Source organism: Ursus americanus, chromosome X, assembly GCF_024610735.1.
Source record: "Ursus americanus isolate L20-20 chromosome X, mUrsAme1.1.p, whole genome shotgun sequence".
Taxonomy (NCBI): domain Eukaryota; kingdom Metazoa; phylum Chordata; class Mammalia; order Carnivora; family Ursidae; genus Ursus; species Ursus americanus.
Genome location: NC_142164.1, coordinates 86,040,669 through 86,063,153, shown reverse-complemented (window position 1 = coordinate 86,063,153; position 22,485 = coordinate 86,040,669). Strand labels below are relative to the sequence as shown.

The following is a 22,485-nucleotide window of genomic DNA, read 5'->3' as shown; positions in this document are numbered from 1 at the left end:
GGAACTGTTCGTGTTGTGTAGTTACCATTGATGTTAGGTTTTCCTTAATACATCTGGCTTATTAGCGAGAGCCCTGGAACTCACTGTGTTTATTCTCTACTCAGTTATCACTTCCTTAACATTTTTTTTTACTCTTCTTTATAGGAAAAAGAAGATCTGTGAGCTCTATGCCAAAGTGTTAGGATCCCAAGAAGCTTTACAAGTAAGAAACCCTCAGCTTTAATCCCTAGAAGGTTCTGCTGTGTTTGCTGTAAGTGGTAAAGCAAAGCAGAGTCTGGTTTCCTGACAGTCTTATGAAGAGAGTCTTATGAGGGGATATGCTTACTGGAGGATTAACTTCGGTCACAAAAAGGCCAATGAAAGCTGCCGTCAGGTGCATACAGTTTCTGATGCCGCAGATTCTTGGGCTGTTTCCGTGTTCCCTGGATAACTGGCAGCCAATTGCAATCAGGGCCTGGAGTCACAGGTATTAGCTCCGGGGTGGGTGAGCCCAGTTCCCAGAACAGAGGTCCTGCCCTTGCGTCAAAGCCAACTGATTACTCTGAAGCGAAATCCCAAATACTTCCTCATTTGCTGGTGAGGGCGAACTAGCGTATACGTGACAGGATGGGCAGACTCTCTCAGGTCAGAGCCACACTAATTGATTTTTCCATCCATAGACTCCATTCACAGCTCGTGTAGGGATTTCAGTGCTTTTAATCCACCACTGAAAGTGAGGATGGGAATGAAATTCTATCTGAAGATCCTATTAGCTAGCTGGGGGCTCTTTCAGGGGATTATCTCTGAACTGGTCAAACAATAAACTTGCAGACTCTGTTAGGGAAAAACTGAGAGAATGTTCTCTCATGTCTCTTGGAAACCATTGCTCATCTTTAATTGTCCCCATTTTAGCAGGATTCCCATCATTTACTTTTCCAGCTCAGAGAAATGGCTCCAAAAATAGCCTTTCTTAGACATTGTGTTTATCTTTTTTTTTAAGATTTTATTTATTTATTTTAGAGAGAGACAGTGCAAATGGGTGGAGGAGTAGTGGGAGAGGGACAAGCAGACTCCTCGCTGAGCACAGAGCCCGACTCAGAGCTCCATCCCAGGACCGCGGCCTGTGCTGAAATCAGGAGTCAGACACCCAACCGATTGAGCCACCCAGGTGCCCCCACATATCTTATGCCTCCTCCCTTCCACCCCTTGTTTTTTTCCCAGCCGTGGTAGATGGGGAAATAAAGTCTGTTATTCAGAGAATCCAGAGATTTGAGCAGATCTTTCCAGAATGTGATTATTGATGGGGTTTCCCCTACGGGAAACTTAGTCTAAAGATTTCAGAATCTGTGCGGCAATGCCCTATCTCCCAGATATTGGAATACTCCATGCCTCCCCTCGTCAAGGGGTCGAAAAAGTCAAAGTATACGTGTTTTGTCACTTGGTACCTCCCCGAAGGCCATTTACTTGGTACTGTCGTTTCCCCTAAAATGAAATAAAACAGGGCCACTTTTTTTTTTTTTTTAACATAAACTTTTTGTTAAAGTAAAATACATGAGAGCCTTCATGGTTGACGGGTAGCATTTCAGCTTTGTCTTCCCTTTGGAATTCTCTCCCCACCGAATACAGCCGGTGCATTACGAAGAGAAGAACTGGTGCGAGGAACAGTACTCCGGGGGCTGTTACACCGCCTACTTCCCCCCTGGGATCATGACTCAATATGGAAGGTACTACCCAGACACCATCCCAATTAATCCAAGACATGCACCAAACTTTTTTTTTTAAGATTCATGTATTTATTTATTTGTCAGCGAGAGAGAGAGCACAAGCAGGGGGAGCAGCAGGCAGAGGGATAAGTAGGCTCCCTGCTGAGCAGGGAGCCCAATGCAGGATTCGATCCCAGGACCCTGGGATCATGACCCAAGCTGAAGGCAGACGCTTCACCGACTGAGCCACCCAGGTGTTCCGACATGCATCAAACTTAAACTCATAAGCAAAGGTCAAGGGGAACTGTAGAAATAGTAATCAGCATTCTGATTTCGAATGCCCCAGGTAGTCAGCGTGTAGATTTCTGGGTGTCCGTAGGAGAGTAAGGATGTCAGTACGTAGAAGGTTAGCGCAGAGAGCAGTAGCAGAGCACCGGTGAGGGTTTCAGATGTCAGTGCTCCCTGTGAGCACTCCGCGAGCTGCAGTGTCTTCCAGCTGGCCTTCTTGAGCTCAAGTAGACATTGAGTTTCACATGACTGCCCTGGGTAGCAGTCTCCCCCTAAGGATGTTGGCTAAACGCATCTGGCTGCAGCTGCTCCCCTTCGGGCGAGCCGTCCCTTCCCTGGACAGCTAACCTGTGAGGAGGGGATCTCTGCACCAATTCGGGGAGTCCACCTTGGCTTCGAAGCCCCATAGGCCCCAGAAGAGCCATTGTCTCTTGTAACGGCCTCATAGGGCACGGGGGCTGTCCAGGGACGTGCTCAGCTACAAGAGGCGGGACACTCGGGGAAGCCCAAAGGGAGAGCGTCCTGCTGGGTATTTGTAGCTCCTGGCCGTCTTCCCAGCCCCGACGCAGTTGCCAGTGGGAGGCCGGGAAAGGCGTTTTGGCATGAGCAGTGTCGCTTGGGAACGTCCGCAGTGGGTTACTTCCATCAGATTCCCAGAGGAACTGACCTGGAAGGTTAACTCCAGCTCACGTGTGTCCACAGAGAAAGAGGGGGGCTTATTAACCCTTCCTTACATGCGATTTTTCTTTGTTTTTAATTAATTGAATCAAATAGTCTTTGTTAGTGATAACGGGACTGATGAACCAGAGTAGTTCCGAAGGCAGACTAGAAGCCCAGATTTGCAAACTAGAATCAAGGACAGGTGAAACCAAAGATTCCTGAATTGGAAAAAGGAGAGAAGGCCTTGGGGGTGGAGGGTGTGCCGTTCGGGAGATTGTATGAAAATGGCAGCAGACATGACAGGAGTCAAAGCCGACAAGCTAGGAGAGGACACTTGCCCATTCAGCCCAGCCCTTCCATGGCTTTCTTTTTCAAGACCTCTTTGGAAGAGAAGGCCCATTTCCGTGTCCTCAGCCAGTCTCCACATAAATTCACAGAAGCCAACTGTATAGAGGTGGTTATTTTGAGACAGAAAGACATCTAATCCCTCGGGTCCCTCCTCTGCTAGAAATCAGTTCCTCTCCCCGTCTTCCCACTCGCCACTGTTGTTCCTCCTGGTACCCTGGAGTGCCCACATGGCTGGGGCCTGCTGCCGGGTCCCCTCTCATGAAAAAGGCACCCCTTTGGAAAGATGGTGTCCGGAGCACAATGGACCGCAAATAGGAAACCTACAGCCAAGAAATCGATTGTGGATTTCATGTGTGCTCTTGTCTTCTGATCCTGGCTGGCTAGGAAAAGGCCCGCGTCCCCTTTAGTGACTGGTGATCTGATAGCCTGATTCTCTCTGGCTTGAAAGTTCAGATCCTTGGGCACAGGCCCAGGGAATGGGGAGGGGCCTTTCACCTTTGGCTGAGCCGCCAGGGAGTTCTGGAAACGATCTGAGTTGCGCTGTCTTGTCTGGGGCAAATGAGGGCAGCGACAGGCTCTTTCCCCCTCTGCGCCTAACCAGGTAACTCTGTGTGACCTCTCTGTTCTCTCGAAGGGTCATTCGAGATCCGGTTGACAGGATTTACTTCGCTGGCACAGAGACGGCTACACACTGGAGCGGTTACATGGAAGGGGCAGTAGAGGCCGGTGAACGGGCAGCTAGAGAGGTAAGGGAGGGAGCCACGTCACCGTGTCTTGCGAGGCCGGTGGTGGTTTTGGCATCAGGCCTTTCCGGCTCTTGACACGGATAAATGTGCAACTCCGCCTCTGTGCCGCTCAGTCCTCTCCTGGGGGGGCTCCTCGAGGGCGAGCAGGGCCTTGCGTCCGTCGGAACTTTCGGAGCTCGCTGCATAATACCCCGGCCACTTTCTTGCAGGTCTTGAGTGCTCTGGGGAAGGTGGCCAAGAAAGACATAAGAGTCCAGGAGCCCGAATCAAAGGTGAGTTCCGCGGCTTCTCCCTGGCCCAGTAATCGAATGCAGAGCTCTTGACTGTCATCTTGTAGCGTGTGAGGTCATTGTAGATGCCGCTCTCGGGCATATGTCCACACCCTGGCTTGGCGGGTATGTTCTGCCCGCCCTCGTCAGGGCGAACGAGGGTCGCTCTGCTAACGGTCTCTGCTCATGCATCCAGGATGTACCATCTGTGGAGATCACCCACACCTTCTGGGAGAGGAACCTGCCTTCCGTGACAGGCCTGCTGAAGATCATTGGATTTTCCACATCCGTCACTGCCCTGGGGATTGTGGCGTACAAATTCAGGCTGCTGACACGATCCTGAAGTTTCGGCCTCGAGCTTTCTGCTTACTCTTCCCCAACATCACCAAAAGCAAAAATGTTGGCGAAGGCTGTATCATTGGACCATCTTTAAATGCACTGGTTTTCACCCATAAGTTCAGTCTCGGTGTCAGCGTAAAAACAACCCAAAGAATCACCTCATGAATTTCAATAAGATCAAGTTCCATCGCATTATTTGCCTTGTGTAGACAAACTTGGCTTGACTGGTAGAATAAAACCCTGTGATCCACCCCTTAATTTCAAGATGCCTAATTGAAGTGCTGATGAGAAACAATTTCTGTGTCCTGTTTTGCTCTTCTTTAACACGAAACGTCTGATGATTGTGGAAATGAAGTGTTTCGCTTCCTCTTTGTAGACGTTGAGTAGGTGACGGCCCAGCCTGTGACTGTCCTTTCAGTCCTTAGGAGAGAGTGAAGTGTAGGTCCAGAGCCCAGAGGCTCGCAGCTTCCTGGGGGTGAGCAGCTCCCCCTTTGGATGAGGGGTAGTAAATGAAAGCAATGGAGGCGTAGGCCATTGAGGGACATCTTATGGGCCGTCCTGGCCACTTCTGCTTCCTGTGAAGTTTCTAGACATCTCGTCTTGGTGTTTCAGGTGACTTCCTGTGACCTGTGTGCAGCTTCCTCGGGGAGCAGAGTAAACTAGTGGCAGGCCTATCCCCCAGGAGGCCTCCTAATGAGGTCCACATGACACCCACTGCAGTAGGCATCTTCCCTGCCTCCTGGAATATGGCTAGACGTCATGATAACCTTCTCTGCCGATTTCAAGAAAGTATTTTCCTTTTTTCGAGTAGACCCTGGCTGTCTGAAGGCCCCTAGTGGTATATATTTTTTTTTCTTTTTTCCTAGGACCACAGTAGAATTAGGCAGATCTATTAACTTAAATGACAGAGGTACCTTTGAGTAAATATTAGCCTGCTGATCTCTCTCAAATAGGAACTGAAATACGCATGATAAATTTCTGATGGCTATTTGTTGAGACTATCAAATAGAGAAAGGAAATTGGGGCTTTATATTATAACTTCACTGGCTTTAGTTGTTAAGTTTATGACAGACATGAAATTGAGTGACTTTAGTATGAAGACTGAGTTCTCTATTTTAGGAGTAATGTGGGCCCAGAACAGTGCCCACTTCTTTCTGGCCTTTCCCATTTTAAAAATTGAGATTTTTTTTTAAAGTCCCTTCCAGAGGTTTCAGCCATAAGACTACCGTTTTACATATAAGCATCTGGGGAAAAAATCAACACCGATGTGATCAAATAAAGCAGTTGACAAGATGCAGTGGACTTGGGTATACAGGTGAATACATAGTAACACCTTATCCCACATCAGTAATGAAGGAGACATTTCGTTTTAGGTGGAGTTTCTAGGTAGCTAAAGTGTACTCTTTCATTTGCCAAAAATTTTACGTTAAAATTTTGATGGGCATACTTCCACACATGATTCAACAAGCTTCATTCAAATTCACCTTCTTAAATTAATCAGGCCAATCCTTATGTGTCTCAATCATTTTATACTTTTATAAGAGAGTAATATTACTGTTGTGTTTGCCCCTCTACTGAATATGTCACATGGTGGTTTTGTAACTCGTGAGTCTACGGCTTCTCTCATACTGCTTCTCCCATATTCGGGATTTTCGTACCCTTATTATCTCTTAATACCTCTGAACCTAATCTCCTATCTTTATTGAACGGAATTAAAGGTTGCCAGAGAAAATCAACCTAAGTTTATTACATAATTAACCTTATAAATCCACAAGTCCCTGGACCCTGATAATGAGGGGTTAAGGTATTCCAGTTTTGCCTATCCTAAGAGCAAAGAGCAGGATTTTTCTGCCACTCTTTACTTTGTAATTGAAAAGCGTTTTAGCTAACGTAGGAGTTTGGGTAATGTCTTGGATATGCTCCAGTCCATAAGGAGTTGCCCCACATTATATCAAACTGCTCAGAGAAATCACATCCCTGATCTATTTCAGTTGTTTCTGTTCACTTATTAACTTGGTTCTGACACACCTTTTGGGAAATGCTGACTTAAACTTAACTAGCAACACTTTTAACAGTAAGGAGGTTGTTAACGTATCTAAGTCTTTAATGCTAATGGACTCCTGAGTATGTGATTGACCCTCTTTTCAAACTTTTTAGAAAACCAATGAATTTACCCTAATGAGATCACCCCTGTTAAACTGTAGATTAAACTATAGACTGAGCTTAAAAATAAATGCTTTTAGGGGCGCCTGGGTGGCACAGCGGTTAAGCGTCTGCCTTCGGCTCAGGGCGTGATCCCGGCATTCTGGGATCGAGCCCCACATCAGGCTCCTCCGCTATGAGCCTGCTGCTTCCTCTCCCACTCCCCCTGCTTGTGTTCCCTCTCTCGCTGGCTGTCTCTGTCTAATAAATAAATAAAATCTTTAAAAAAAAAATAAATAAATGCTTTTCTAGGTGTTCTGAGACAGGAAATCAGAGCTGAGAACTCCCACCATTTTATTTGTCCACCACCAAGATCCTGTAGGCCTTTCTTCCCACCCCAAGAAACGACAGGCAGTTCAAGCGGCTGACAGAGCCTGGCATTTGTTTCACAGTCCTGAAGGCTGCATTGGCCTCACTCCACAGTAAGGTTGAGAATTAGACATAAAAAGGTAACCTTTTGGTCACAACTCTTAAATAAGGACTTGGACCGCACTGAAGAGAAAATACCGAAGGATCGTGAACTGTGCTTGGTTTGACTGTGAACTTGGTGCCTAGTGTTCTGTCTGAAATGTACGCTACATGTGGGAGTTTGCATATGTGTATGTTTTGCCATTGAATTAACGAGTTTGCTTGTGTGGTACTGTTTTGTTTGTTAATAAAGAGCACTACCATCCCTGATTCAGTCCTGGCTCCTCTTTGTAGTCAATGGGGGATGGGCTTACATGGCCACTTCGTGCTGATTCCCAAATTCTCACAGTTCCCTTTGACTGTCTTGTTCTCGCAAGGTTTCCTGGGAGCTGATGAAATGCTAGAATATTGTGTTCCTGACTGGGTCACAAGCGGTGTGGAGTCCGATGGCAGCTTTCTCACCTAATTCGCTTCTGATGCCTTGAGCAGATCACGGTGTCAGTCTCCCCATCTGGGAGAGGGTGGGTTGCACTTGATGGCTTCTAAGGATTCTTTTCATGGCAGCCTTATGGGCTTTATACTTGGGTTGCCAGCTCTCTATTTTCGCCTCTACTGGTATGGCAGGGGCAAGTCACTGTGTGCCTTGGTTCATTTCTTTTCTTAGGTTGGGTTCCCTGGAAACAGATGGAGAATCGGGGCAGAAACTTCAGTGGGGACGGCTCTCAGGAAATACAGCTAAGGGGGGTGAGCAAGGTGGGAGTGGGCAGGACTTGACCTACTAAGCAATTGCAGCTGAGGCCTCAGCAGATCCTAGGGGGAGCTGGGAAGGCCCTTCACAATTGATCCCCATTGAAACAATGGGTCTGGCCTCTATCCCTTCATTAGCTGCCCTCTGGGAGCGGGTGTTACCGTGGCAGGTCACTAGGCAGGGCCAAGGACCATTCCTAGTGAGGAACTGCAGTGAACTGAGATCAGCCTGTATTCCCAGTAGCTGGGGAATCCTAGGAGGCGCACCCACGGTATCCACTTACTCCCCATGAGAATACAGTTGTCCTTTGTCATGTAAAAGACGTTGTGAACTTGAGCTCTGGTTTTACAGATAGTATGGAGCTATCTCTCTGAGCCTATCCCTGTTAGATAAGGAAACTGCTTTTTGAAGGTTGTACTTCTTTTTTTTAATATAATATTTTTTTATTATATTATGTTAGTCACCATACAGTACATCCCCGGTTTCCGATGTAAGGCTCGATGATTCATTAGTTGTGTATAACACCCAGTGCACCATGCAATATGTGCCCTCCTTACTACCCATCACCAGTCTATCCCATTCCCCCACCCCCCTCCCCTCTGAAGCCCTCAGTTTGTTTCTCAGAGTCCATAGTCTCTCATGCTTCATTCCCCCTTCTGATTACCCCCCCTTTCTTTATCCCTTTCTTCTCCTACTGATCTTCCTAGTTCTTATGTTCCATAGATGAGAGAAACCATATGATAATTGTCTTTCTCTGCTTGACTTATTTCACTTAGCATTATTTCCTCCGATGCCATCCATGTTGCAGCAAATGTTGAGAAATCATTCTTTTTGAAGGTTGTACTTCTGTACTAGTTACGTGGAAGCTAAAACTCAGAATTGGAAGAAACTCTGGAAATGCTTCAACCTCTGTCTCAATGAAGAAGCCCCTTCAACAGGTTACTAACAGATCAAAGGGCGGGGGGATGTGCATTTATAAGCAGGAGTCCCAAATCTGATGTTTTCAGGAGTGAGGCATCTGGAAATGAACAGCAGCAGGTATGATGCATTAGGGAGTAGTGGGGATTGTGGTTCACCTGGTGAGTATCTGCCTCTCTCAACAGTACCTACATTCAAAGTGCTTTAAAAGATTGTTCACGGATGAAAACATGTGAAGGCTTCACTCACAATTGTCAAAATTGTTCTGAAGTCTCTGATAAATAAAACAAGGCTTGGTTTTACATCATTTTTTATTTTATTATTTTTTAAAGATTTTCTTTATTTATTTGACAGAGAGGCAGCCAGCAAGAGAGGGAACATAGGCAGGGGGAGTGGGAGAGGCAGAGGCGGGCTCCTAGGGAGCCTGATGCGGGGCTCGATCCCATAACGCCGGGATCACGCCCTGAGCCGAAGGCAGATGCTTAACGACTGAGCCACTTAGCCCCCTCCCTTCCCCCACTCCCTTTTAGACCAGAAATCTCCCTCAAGAGCTAACCCTTCCCCCAGCCCACCCCGGGCAATGCTTATCTCCCGAGTCGATGTATGATTGACAAAAACAGTGCCAAACTTTATTGGAAAAACCGCATCCTTGCAGTGAGATAAAACGCACAGCTCTTCTGTCGGCGTTCAATCTGGGCTGACTACAGTGTCATTTGAGTAAACAGGACCTCAACATTGGATGGATTTTTATAACTACGAAGCTGCTGTGTCTGCTTTATACCAAGGTGGTGGGGAAAATGCCAGGTATGTCCGTTGGCCTGGAGGGGCCGGCTGAGACATTGGAGGAACAGACAGTCATTCAACACACGGTTACTGAGCACCTACTATGTGCTAGTAAGCACCGCGCTGGGAGTCAGCAGTGAGCAACACAGACAGAGCCCACCTCGTGGAGCACAAAGTCTAGCGCAGACGCCAAGAAACACATTCACTGTGGCTCTGATCAGTGCTGTGCCCGAAAAGCAGAGAATGTGCGAATGCAGGGGAAGTGCTCTGGGGGGACATGAGATTCAAGGGGAAGTTCCTAGGATCTGTCCTGACCCCTCCATAAGCGTCACTGTGTGGCCATTCAGTGAGAATACCGCATTGGGCCGAGAAAGGAAGTACAAAATAACAAGAACGGTGTCTTAGTCCCTTCGGACTGTTCACCAAATGCCGTCAGCTGGGCGGCTTCTACACAGCAGGCATTTATTTCTCACAGCTCTGGAGGCTGGGAAGTCCCAGATCAAGTGTCCAGCAGATTCGGTGTCTGGTGAGAGCCCGCTTTCTGGTTCATAGATGAGGCCTTTTCACTGTGTCCCCCATAGGGTAGAAGGCATTCGCTCTGGCTTCTTTTTGTAAGAGCAGTAATCCCATTCACGAGGGTGCCACCCTCATGACCCACCCACCTCCCAAAGGCCCCCGCTTCCTAATACTGTCCACGTTGGGGTTAGAATTGCAACGGAGGAATTTTGTGGGGAGACAAACATTCAGTCCTTAGCAGACAGCATGGCGAAATGGTAAAGAAAATCACAAGCACCCTCAGTAAGTGCTGAATGTTAAGTCCCATTTGCTCCATTGACCACTGCTCACCTTAAGTCTTGTTACTGTTCTCCACCTAGCCCTTCTCCGCCCCAGGACATCCGTATCAACTAGAACTATCTTGCAGCCCCCTGTGCGCACAGGCCACCTAAATTTGTTTTAAAAGAGTGCCATCTTCTGGCCAAATACTGCCGTTTCAGGTATACAAGAGTTCTGGTTTTGGGGAAACTAAGAGGTGTCGCCTTCAGCCAGAATTTCCTCCAGACACATTCGTCTGTGCTCTCTTACTTCCCAGTTGCTACGTGGATCAGAAACATTTACTGCTTAATATCCACAGGCTTTCCTCTGCCCAAACCCCCCAGGAAGATTTTTTGTTAGAACGGCTCAGTCGCTCGGCTTCTATTGTGTTCGTTGGGATACTGGGTTAGGAAAATGGGTGGGAGCCGAGAGAGCTGGAAGGAATTATTTTTACCGTAGATAGGGCAGGGAACGAATCCAGGAAAATCAGGAGACAGGGGCTGGAGATTAGGGGGGAGAGGAGAAAGTTCTAGAAAATCAACCTGGGGCTCTGGAGTGCAGCTGGAGAGAAGGAGTTTGCAGAAACTGCCTTGACCACCTAGGAACACAGAAAGTGAGGAGGATTTTTAGGAAGTCTGGCTAAGAGTCGTGTGGTGCAGTAAGGATCTACACTACTCTTTATACTTTGGGAATCTAAATTGTGTTTCTTACAGATACTATATTGTACTAGGAGAACCTTAGAGGTCCCTCAAACAGCTTATATTATTCCGGGCTATATAAATTCAGAGAACATATGCTTAATAGTGCCTGGCATCCTGAACTGTGCCTAAGGGTCCTGTGGGTTCAGTTAATGGGATCTCAGACGAACTAAACAGAAGGATGTCAGCAACCATGCCCTGGAAAGACCACATCTAAGCTGATAAACTGTGCATTCGATTCTCCCAGTGAATTTGATTTATATTAAGAAAAAGAGGTCTTCTTGCCCATCGTGAGTCTTCAGCTGACTACCATGGACCATTATATCAGCATCAACCAGTAAACATGGGAGGTGCCAACGTGGGGTCCCTAGGCGGCCCGAAGAGGCCGCCTGTGTTAGACGGGCTTTGTATCTCCAGAGCAGGCCAGAATGTGCATCCTAAAGCCAAGTACGCTGGGAGGTGTGTGTGTATGGGGGGGTCCAGTGAGACAGGCTAAAGGCAGATCAGCTTCTCTGACAAAACAACTCCCTTGGCTATGTCCGCCATTTTAATTCTATAGGCTTCTCCCTCTCCTCCTCATGCTCTCTCTTGCTATCTCTGTCTCTATCTCTCTTTCTCTCAAATAAATAAATAAAATCTTAAAAAAAAAAAGGAAGACTGGTTGGGATTGGCAGAGTCTATGACATCGTAGCTCAGAATGGCTAGGTACAGTGAGGTTGGGGTCTTTGAAGTGAGTCTTGACGAGCAAGCTGTCAGTCTGGAGAGAGAGGCTGTTGTTGGCAGTTCAGAGTTTAGTATTCCAGGAACAAGTCTTTCCTGGAACAAGAAGCCAAGTTGTTTTGACTGGTTCAGCTCAGGGCCAGGAAAGCATGTTGGTTTCAGTTCTTAGATTTAACACAGAACTGAGAATACTCAGGATTGTGACACGCACATTTTTATTTCCTGGCCTTAAGAACTGTCTTTAGAAACAGAGTCCTGGTAGTAAAGTCATCCTCCTTTGCAGACGAGCATGCGTGTTAAGAGCTCGGGTTTCTGGGGCCAGCTGGGCCTGGGTTTGAATATTAGTTCTAAGCATGCTTTTTCTCATCTGCCCAATGGAGCTCTTCAGTGGTTCCGAGCATTCACTAGGAGAATGTAGGCGAAAGCCGTTAGTAACGATAGATGGTAGCTTTAAGAACGTAAAGAAGATTCGAGATCACAGTTTGTGGTCTATGAGGACTCCGACTTCTAAAAGACACCTTGAATCACTTCTTTCTTCTACTGTCATCTCTCTAGTTATCTCCTGCCCGAATGTCCAGGCGTCTCTTCTACCATACCACCTGAGTAGCCTGAGTGATCTTTTAAAAAATGCAAGTCTGGTCGTGTCAGTCGAGGCTCAAGTCTCTCCAATAGCTGCTGCTTGCACTTTGGATAAGACCACATATGGGGGCACCTGGGTGGCTTAGTTGTTAAGCATCTGCCTTTGGCTCGGGTCATGATCCCGGGGTCCTGGGATCGAGCCCCGCATTGGGCTCCCCGCTCAGCGGGAAGCCTGCTTCTCCCTCTCCCACTCCCCCTGCTTGTGTTCCCTCTTTCGCTGTGTCTCTCTCTGTCCAATAAATAAAATTAAAAAAAAAAAGAAAAGAAAAGAAAAGAAAAGACCACATATGGCGGCTCAGAAGGCCTTGTCTGCTTTTTTCCCTGCCTGCTACCCTAACCATGCCTCAAGCCACTCTTCTGTCTGTCAGAACCTTCCAGCGTCTAACTCTGCTTATAAATCCTCAGACATATCCAGTCCTCTTCTGTCTCAGCTCCCTCTCTCTAGAAGGTTCTTTTCCCCAGTGTTCACTTGGCTAAATCCTTTGGGTCACTGATGATATATCATTTCCTCAATGATGCCTTTCCTGACGATACCTTTCCCACAATTCATTCTCCTTTATAATCTCTCATCATTGTCTTCTCTTTCCCTCCCTAAAGCTTTGAAATCACATGTGTGTTTAAATGATGTTTAATCTCTCCCCCAAATGATAGGCCCCACCACAAATGGGGCATATGTGTGCAGAGATCTGGGGGCCATCAGCCCTCTGGGCAGAAGGACAGGGTCTTGGGTGGCTGGAGCCCCCAAGACACTCACTTCCAGGCCTGGAGTGACCTTAGCCATTTACCCAATATGCCACACAGATACAATCATTCCCCCCCACCCCTTCCCCCTGTGTCATTTGTGAAAAGCACTGGCTTAAGCCAGTATTTTGGGCACACATCGAGATATAAGCAAGCAAAGACCAAGAACCATCATTAATATTCACATTTTCCTAAGCGACATCACTTGCAGGAGAAAAATTAAAATGTACTGTCATTTCCCTGGACCACAATTTCATATGGTCCCTGGCATCATCATGGTAATGACATAGCTTCAAACGTATCCAGCCACAAATTCAAGTTTGCTGCTCTTTAATTATTTTACTTCCATTGCAACATGCCCTCAAAAGAAGGAATTTAAATGAGCCAATTAGTAACCGGAGGTCAGTCTGGAAGAAATAATTGACAGGAGCAGGCCTCAGATCTCACCAGGGCTCCTGGATTTAAATTGGAATCTAAGAGAGAAGCATTTATTCATTATTTATTTCGCTCGATCATTTATGACATGCCCAGTCTTCAGGGGAAGCTGGGTATCTGGCTGAAATACAAAATTAACGAATTAAAATTAACAAGCACAGAAAAGAACAAATCCAGTCTCCCCCCCGCTCCCTTCAAGGGCTGGGGCTGACACTGGACATACCCGGGAAGGGTGCCCTTGGCTTCTCAAACTTAGGCTAACCTTCTCCTCCGCACTCCGCCCCCCACTTCCAGCAACACCCATGAAACCGTCCATGGTAGACATTTCTGTTTAGGTGAAGAAAAAAGACAGATTTGGGACGATACGAGGGTTGTTTAGCATGAAGTGAGTGCTTTCAAGCACTCTGCAGAGAACAGTCCTTCAGGGATGAACGTGCAGGAAAACTGGCTCTGCACGGCCGGTCCCTCGGAGACAGAAAGGAGCCCATACACGGTGTAACGTCGTCTCCTCGGGCAGACGCAACACGGTAGGTGGCCAGGATGAGCGGAGGGAAACAGCCTTGGTGGCCAGGGAATGCTCAGAGGGAAAGGTGGGCTTTCCATGCAAGGGTCGAACCATTCTGTCTGGGTTTCCAGGATGTCTTGGGGGGCTTGGCAGAAGACGGTAATAGGAAATCTGAATCCAGGACAGGGCACGCTTTCAAGCTCAGGCAAGAGGGCCCCGCATACAAGGAGCAGAGACCGGGCCTCTGGCAGAATTCCCGGGGGGCTGCTGAAGGTTACAGGGCACACAGCCTCAGTCCCGTTCCCTAAGGCAGACCCATCTTCGTCAAAGGATGGGGTTTGGAGCCAGTCTTAGGTCAGTGGTCTGCATTGGGCACTTGAATTTTCCTGTTCTCACCACATCTCCCTATTAGGCCAGGGTATAGCTGGAACCCGGGTGCTTCCAATCTCCTAGCCTTGCCTCCCAGCTCTATATGACCTTTCGTACCCCTGCTGAGGGCTGGACCTCTGAATCCACCTGCCCTCATCTCCAGGGACCTCGACTGACTCACCTGAGACCCTGCTGTTCCACCCCGCTCGCCTATCCAAGTGACTCTACCAAGCCAGGGGCACTGTGGGATTGCCACTGCAAGGCACGATGGGTTTGGGTTGGGCGGGGACAGCCTCACTGACCCCTCCGACTCTCCTCCCCTTGGCTTCCTGAAGAGGGACATTCTGGAGCTGAGTGGCGGAAGACAAAATGTAGAAATTCTCCAGACTGACAACAGGGGAGGCTGCCCACGACAGAGGAGATAGTGCTGTCCTCCAGGGTAAGTCCCAGGGGAAGGTCGTCAGGCCACATTCCGCTGGGTGGACAAAAGTCCAACACCGTCACCTTCCCCTGTCACACATCTTTATTCTAGCTCACCCATCTGCTTTTTCACTGAGCTCTTTTTCTTTTCTTTCTATCTTTCCTTTCTTCTCCTCTCCTCTCCTTTCCTTTTTCTTTCTTTCTTTTTCTTTTTTTAAAAAGATGTATTCATTTACTTTAGAGAGACACAGAGAGAGAGAGCACTGGGGAGAGGGGCAGAGGGAGAGAGAGAATCCCAAGCAGACTCCATGCTGAGCACAGAGCCAGACATGGGGCCCGATCCCACGACCCCGAGATCACCACCTGAGCCGAAATCTAGAGTCAGATGCTCAACTGACTGTGCCCCCCAGGTGCTCCTCCCTGAGCTCTTCCAAACAGGGAACACACCTTTCTGAGGTCAAGCCACGAAAAGCATCTTTTGGCATTCCCCTGCTGACCCTTGAGAAGCATGGGACACATTGGGGACCCTCTTCCTGCTGTCAGCAGGATCTGGGAAAAGGAGGAGGTTGCCCACTGAAAGGACACCCGGGGGAGGCCAAGGAGAGGCCTGAGGAAAAGCTGACGTTGAAGGGGTTGAAGGGGCTGAAGGGGCAGGGGGGGAACAGGAGCCCGGAAAGTGAAGGGGAAGGAGGAATCAGGGGTCTCCTCCCAACCTGATGCACTCACCTTGCGCGGATACGGCTCAGAAGCCCCTCTGCAGAATGGATTTTATTTCTGGGTTGGCCACAATTTGATGACGCTTATCCACACCAGGGTAAGATGCGCCAGGAATCCGCTTGGTGGGCTGGATGTGCGTTGTGAGAGACGCCCTATCCAAGAGGCTTTCTGATGTACTATTTCGGACAGGGTGACAAACTAAAACGGGGACACTTCAGGCCTTGGTCACTGTGTCCTTGCTGGAGGCCCTCAGGTACCCCACCCGGACAGCAGCTGCGTTTCCTCGTGTCCGGCTGCTTGTCTCACCCTTATCCTCATCCATTTTCTGCTCACCTGCCATCTTTGTTTGGGGGGGCGGGACCATGAGTCTTGATTTTCTGCTTTGCTTAATTAACTTGATATTTACATACACAGCGGGATGTTGCCCCAAATCCTTTGGGAAGGAGCAGACAATAAGCAAATACATAACAAGAGCAGATTGTCCAACCAGGTGTCGGAACGCCAGACATCTAGACCAGAAATGTTTGCAGAAGACTTTAAGAGATAACTCCTCACCTTCTAACATCAGGTTATTGTAATCACCGAAAAGCTGTCATAATGTAGCTTATGATGGGTGATCAGAGTGAAGTCACAGTCATCTTTCCGACTACACTACTTGCCATGGTTCTCAGATACGTTTCTTTTAGGGATCCCTGCTGTTTGCAATTGAACAAATATCTATGGAACATGTTGCACGAAGTGTTTGCATGTCTCAGGGGTTCATCCTCAGACATTTCTCTATCTGTACTGAATCCCAGTGCTCCCCAAATTACATCACCAGCCCCGACCTCTCCCCTAAAGTCTAACAGTCTACCTGACGTCCCCACTTGGATGTCCGTGGATATGTAATAGACCCCCCCAGTCTATTACACCAGACCGAGAGACCAGAGTCTCTGGCTTGGATGGCTGCCCCGGCCTCCTGACCAGCCTCCTGCTCCCTCTCTTCCTGCAGAATAACCTGCTTTCCAAATTGCAAAGTGAGTCCCAGGCTGGCTTCCCCAGGACGCTGACTCCGAGATGCGGAGGTGTACGCAGGGAATATTCTGGAAAGTGCCCTTGGGCTCAATGCTTGTGAGGAAATGAGGGAAACAGAATTGGGCAGAAGGTGAAGTTGAACTATGCCCTCATTGTTGTAGAGTTGTCAGCTGTTCCCATGGGAGCTCTGGAGCTGGGAAAGTCTTTTGTATCCCCTCTGGGCCCTGTCACTGGAAGGGGCAGATCTTTGGGCCAGGGCGGTCTCTTCAGCCTACAGAAAGGGACACAGCCAGGAGCTCTCAGCTTCCCAACTTTCAAGGAGAATGAGCGCCCTCAGTCCCAAAAGAGGGATCTGGGTGGCACACCACAGTGTCCACTACAAGGCAATTCTTGTCAACAGTTGCCAAACCCACGCCCCTAGTAGAAATCCTTCCCTGGGTTGTCTTCACATTTAGAAGAAAAGCCAGAGCCTTGCTATGGCCTAAGACTTCCTACATGATCTGGTCCCCGTCAAACTCTCCAACCTTACTTCCTATCGTTCATTTCCTGTGACTGTTTGCTCCTGCCTCACCGGCCCCATTGCTCTTCCTCTGATGTTCCAATCCCACTCTCACCTTCGGGCCTTGCACTCGCTCTTCCTGCTGCCCCCAAAGAGCGTCATGCTTCCTTCCCTTACTTTATTTAGGACTCTGCCTTAAAGTCACCTTCTCAGAGAGACCTCAGCAGACCCCCCAGCCTACCGTAGCCACCCTCCGCCCACATCACAACGTTTCCCTTGCCTTTGCTTACATTTCCTTGACGACACTCCTCTCCACCCACCGTGCATCACAATATTGACTGATTGATGGTCTACCCATTAGCATTTAAGTTCCACGAGGAGAGGGGCTTCCTCCCTTCTGTTCACAACTCTATTTCCAGCACCTAGGAAAAGACCTGGGATAGACAGTATTCGATATACGTTTGCTGAGTTGTGGTCGAATGGTGATCATTCTTTAATCCATATAATGCAATGGGCAAAAGAACATATCGAGAAGATGTTGGGGGTCAGACAGAGTGCTAAGAGAGCAAGAGAAAAGCTGTTTTGAAAAGAAAATATCTAAGCTTGGAAATAGTAATGCAGAAAGTTCAGGTCCTTGGTGTTCTGGATAACTTCTTTTTTTTAAATTTTAATATTTATAAAAGATTTTATTTATTTATTTGAGACAGAGAGAGCACAGAGGGAGAGGGAGAAGCAGATGCCCCGTTGAGTGGAGAGCCACACACGGAGCTCCATCCCAGGACCCCAAGATCACGACCTGAGCCGAAGGCAGATGCTTAACCAACGGAGCCACCCAGGCGCCCCCGGATAACTTCTTATAATGCTGGTTCAGGGAGTAGAGAACACTTGGAGGTTTGGAACAATCCCAGGTGAGATTGTAACTGATTTTTTTAAAAAAGATTTTATTTATTTATTTGAGAGAGAGAGCGAGAGCACAGAGGGAGAATGAGAGGGAGAAGCAGACTCCCTGTTGACCAGACAGCCTGATGCAGGGCTCCATCCCAGGACCCCAAGATCATGACTTGAGCCCAAGGCGGATGCTGAACTGACTGAGCCACCCAGGCGGTTTGAAGCCTATGTCCACGTCTTACTGATTCTGAGACCTTTGCCTCATAGCATCTCTGAGACTCAGACTCCTCATCTGTAAAGTGGGGATGATGGGGGTGATTTCAGGATTAATAGAGATGATGATGTACAGTGGCTTGTAAAGAATACATGTTATTAGAATATAATTAATAATAAGCATGATTATTATCCAAAGACAGTCTTATAAGAAGGTCTTAAATTGTGTCAAGTCAGGTGGACCTTTTAGGATGCTTTGGACTGTAAGTGCCAGAAAACACATACTCAAACTTGTTGAACTTACTTCTCATCGGGCCAGCCATCCCAAGACAGGGTAGGCTGTAAGTGGGGTGCATCAGGGATGTGACTCGGTACCTCCATGACTTTTTTGGCTCTGACCCGTTCTGCGTATGGGACTCGTCCTTGGCTTGGAAGCTAGATGGCTGTAGCAATTACAGATATCTCATCCAGACACTTGCAACGTCCACAGAAAGGTTGGGATGGGACTTTTTATTTCATGAGTCTGTTTTTAAGAGTGAGGGACCCTGGGACGCCTGATGGATTCAGGCAGTAGAGCATATGACTCTTGATCTCAGGTTGTAAGTTCAAGCCCTGTGTTGGGTGTAGAAATTACTTAAATATAAAATCTTAAAAAAACTCACTCTCCCAGAGGCTCCAGCCTACACCCCACGAAGACTTTTTTTGTTTCCTTAGCCAGAATTACATAACGTAGTGAGGCTTAGGTCAATCACTGACAAGGGAAACAGGCCCACCACCACTGGCTTAGACTAAACTCTACCCACATCTTGGGGCCGAGGATGTGGCCAGCTTACCTATCCTGCATATAGCAGCAGGTGAACAGCTGAGCAAAATCAAGATTCTTTTAGGAAGAGAGCAGAAGGATTGCATATGGAGTAAAAGTCTAATACCCAACATTCCGCCTAACTTGTGGCTCAGAAAGAGCTGGCCATTGCCAATGGGAATGGCCTGTTAGTGTAAAGGCCCCTCTTTACACAGGAACAGGTGCCCTGCTCCTCTACTGCTCTTTTCATCGCCCACCCTGCCCTTTGCTTCGGTGGTCATTTTGGCATTGGGCACCTGAAATAAAGGGGGCTCAAGGATGCAGGGCTTTGGCAGGGAGGCTTTCATATTACTTAAGGACACAATTTATTTCCTGATTTTAACATGCCAAGCAGGTTTTAGAAAAATGTGACTTTGAAGACAACCCTGTCCTTGAAGTGCTTCTAAAAAACATTGAGATGCCTGGTGCAAAGGGCCAACATCACCAGTGCGCCTTGGGCTCCAGAAGGAGTTCTGTTTATCTAAGCCTAGCTTTGACCGGGGGACTGGGGCCCGAGCACGTGGCAGCACTGGAGGTTAAAGCAGCAGAAGAGGACAACACGAGGTCAGAGAAGAGGAATGGGTCATGGAGATGAGGGGCTTATGGCCCAAGCCAGCTCTCACCTTCTTCTGAAACAGTTGTTGGTCTTTCTCCCATTGCCCCCCTCTCCCCCATCCTCCGCCATAACTCCAGGACTTTGTCCCTGCTTTTCTATAGCCCAGGGAAGATTCTGGTGTTGAAAGCTCTTGACAACAAGTTAGGGAAAAGAAAACATAATACAATGAAATGGCCTAGAGGGAAGACAGTGAAAGAAGAGGTCAAAAGGGATCATGGATGGAGGCCAGAGGCTGAAATGTCATTCTGCTGGAGTGGTATATGATATGTCAGTGACTCATTGCCTGGTCTCAGCAGAAATGACAAGAGCAATCACATCAGAAAGGAGCAGCCCAGGGTAAGTGCAGGGTCTGATTAGATCAGTTATTTCCAATACAGGAGCTTGGCTTCTAGTGTCCACAGACCAAAATGTTATTAAGGTCACTTTTCAGGAGAATTTCCAGCTCAAATGAGTCTTCTTCAGCACTTAAAAAACAAACCAACAGGAAACAAACAACAAGAACAAACCCACCACCACATTACACCAGGTTGTCTACACAGTTCCCTAGGATCCAGAACTTTCCAGACTATTTTGTTTGGTTTACAAGGTTTAATCTATTGGGTTTTTTGTTTTGTTTTTTAAAAGGTTTTATTTATTTATTTATTTATTTGAGAGAGAGAGAGAGAGCATGAGCAGGGGGATAGGGGCAGAGGGAGAGGGAGAAGCAAGCTCCCCGGTGAGCAGGGAGTCCGATGAAGGGCTCGATCCCAGGACCCTGGGATCATGACCTGAGCCGAAGGCAGACGCTTCACCAACTGAGTCACCCAGGTGTCCTGGTTTAATCTATTGTTGAAATGAGGACTTGTCCTTCTTAGTTTGGGGCCTAGGCTAAGATGGAAGTAAAGGGATCCTATCCCGACAGATTGTCCAGGAGACAAAATCCTAAAGGGTGTGCAGTGGCCGAGGGCTAGAAAACTGGGAACAAGCAGAGCCGAAGTTTGAAAGAAAGCAGAGGGGAGGGAGGAATGTCGGTAGAGGTACGCTCTGACTCTGTTTCCATAGAAAAACTAGCAGAAGTGAAGTAGGGGAGGGGCGCCTGAGTGGCTCAGTCATTAAGCGGCTGCCCTCGGCCCAGGGCGTGATCCCAGGGTCCTGGGATTGAGGCCCGCATCGGGCTCCCTGCTCCGCTGGGAGCCTGCTTCTCCCTCTCCCACTCCCCCTGCTTGTGTTCCCTCTCTCGCTGGCTGTCTCTTTGTCAAAAAAAAAAAAAAAAAAAAAAAAAAAAAAAAGAAGTGAAGTAGGGGAGATCAGCTCACTGTAGTTCAGTCAGTCTCATGATGTCCTAGAACGTCGGTCATTGTCGAGATGTCTCAGTAGGTCAAGTGACACAGCAGCCACTCTACTGTCACCTCTCAGGATCAGGCACCGTTACCCCAATCCTGTGACTTAGCCTGCCCCCATCCTGTGGCCTTTGTCTTCACCAGTGCCACAAAAAGCCTTTGGACCAGGTGAACGCAGGGGCCATTGGCCACCCGTAGAATGCTATCTCTGACTCAGGAATCGACCTTAGTCTAATCAGTTGTCCTCAGGGTAGAGATCACAAAAGCAGCTGTCCTAGTTGTAAGGACCCACTTCCTTGTTTTAATTAATTAATTAATTATGATGATGATGATGATATGTTTTGTTTTTAGATTCCACATGTGAGATCATATGGTATTTCTTTCTCTGCCTGATTTATTTCTCTTAGTGTAATGTGCTCAAGGTCCAGCCATGTCACAAATGTCAAGATTTCCTCCCTTTATGTGGCTGAATAATATTCCATTGTATATACAAATGGCACAACTTTTTATCCATTCAGCCATCAATGGTTGTTTCCATGCGTTGGCTGTTGTCAATAATGCTGCAGTGACCATGGGGGTGCAGGCATCTCTTCAACATGGTGTTCTCATTTTTTTTGGATATATGTCCAGTATTGCAATTGCTGGATCATATGGCAGTTCTATTTTTTTTTTTTTTGAGGAACCTCCATACTGTTCTCCATAGTGGCTGCACCAATTTACATTCCCACCAAAGGTGCACAAATGTTCCCTTTCCTCCATAACCTCATCAATACTTATCTCTTATCTTTTTTTTTTTTTTTTTGAGAGAGCGAGCGCACAGGTGCATGAGCGGGTAGTGGTGGGCGATGGGGAGGCAGAGAGAGAGGGAGAAATAGAATCTCGAAGCAGCCTGCACGCTCAGCAAGAGCCTGATGTAGGGCTCGATTCCATGACCCTAAGATCATGGTCTGAGTTGAAATCAAGAGCTGGACACTTAACCAACTGAGCCACCCGGACATCCCATCTCATCTTTTTGGTGTTAAGTCGTTCTAACAGACATGAGGTGATATCTTGCTGTGGATTTGATTTGCATTTCCCTATTTGACTCTTTCTTAATGGATGTGTTTGAGTTATTAATGTGACAAATTTGGGGGGAGGAACTTTTTTGAAGGGAAACATGTTCAAGAAGACATCTCTATGCCAAGTACATTACATTTTTAGACAGATTCCAAAACCAAAATGGTTACATACAAAGTTTTAGTGGGTTCTTTAACTTCTCATTTAGTCCCTAAAGTTCCTATACATTCATGAATGTAAATGTCACTGTAAAATCAGAAACTCTACACTATTATTGATTAATCGTGGAGCTTTCTCAAATTGCATTTATGTTAAGAATAATAAGCTTCGGGGCGCCTGGGTGGCTCAGTCGTTGAGCGTCTGCCTTCAGCTCAGGGCATAATCCTGGCATTCTGGGATCGAGCCCCACATCAGGCTCCTCCACTGGGAGCCTGCTTCTTCCTCTCCCACTCCCCCTGCTTGTGTTCCCTCTCTCACTGGCTGTCTCTCTCTGTCATATAAATAAATAAATAAAATCTTTAAAAAAAAAAGAATAATAAGCTTCATTTTCTAAAGGAGAGTAGGAGAATGATATGGATTTAAAATATATTC

At 47.5% G+C, this 22,485-nt stretch overlaps 1 protein-coding gene across 1 annotated transcript in view; it reads left to right on the top strand.

Moving 5' to 3' along the window:
* The window catches only part of LOC123786638 (uncharacterized), a 69,226-nt gene extending 62,014 nt beyond the window's left edge, over positions 1-7,212 (top strand). Inside the window, exons 11-15 of the mRNA XM_045788947.2 lie at positions 145-202; positions 1,606-1,703; positions 3,613-3,724; positions 3,934-3,996; positions 4,190-7,212. Of these exons, the coding sequence (XP_045644903.2) occupies positions 145-202; positions 1,606-1,703; positions 3,613-3,724; positions 3,934-3,996; positions 4,190-4,336 (478 nt within the window). The 3' untranslated portion in view covers positions 4,337-7,212. The remainder of the gene's footprint in view (positions 1-144; positions 203-1,605; positions 1,704-3,612; positions 3,725-3,933; positions 3,997-4,189) is intronic.
* Positions 7,213-22,485: the final 15,273 nt, after the last annotated feature.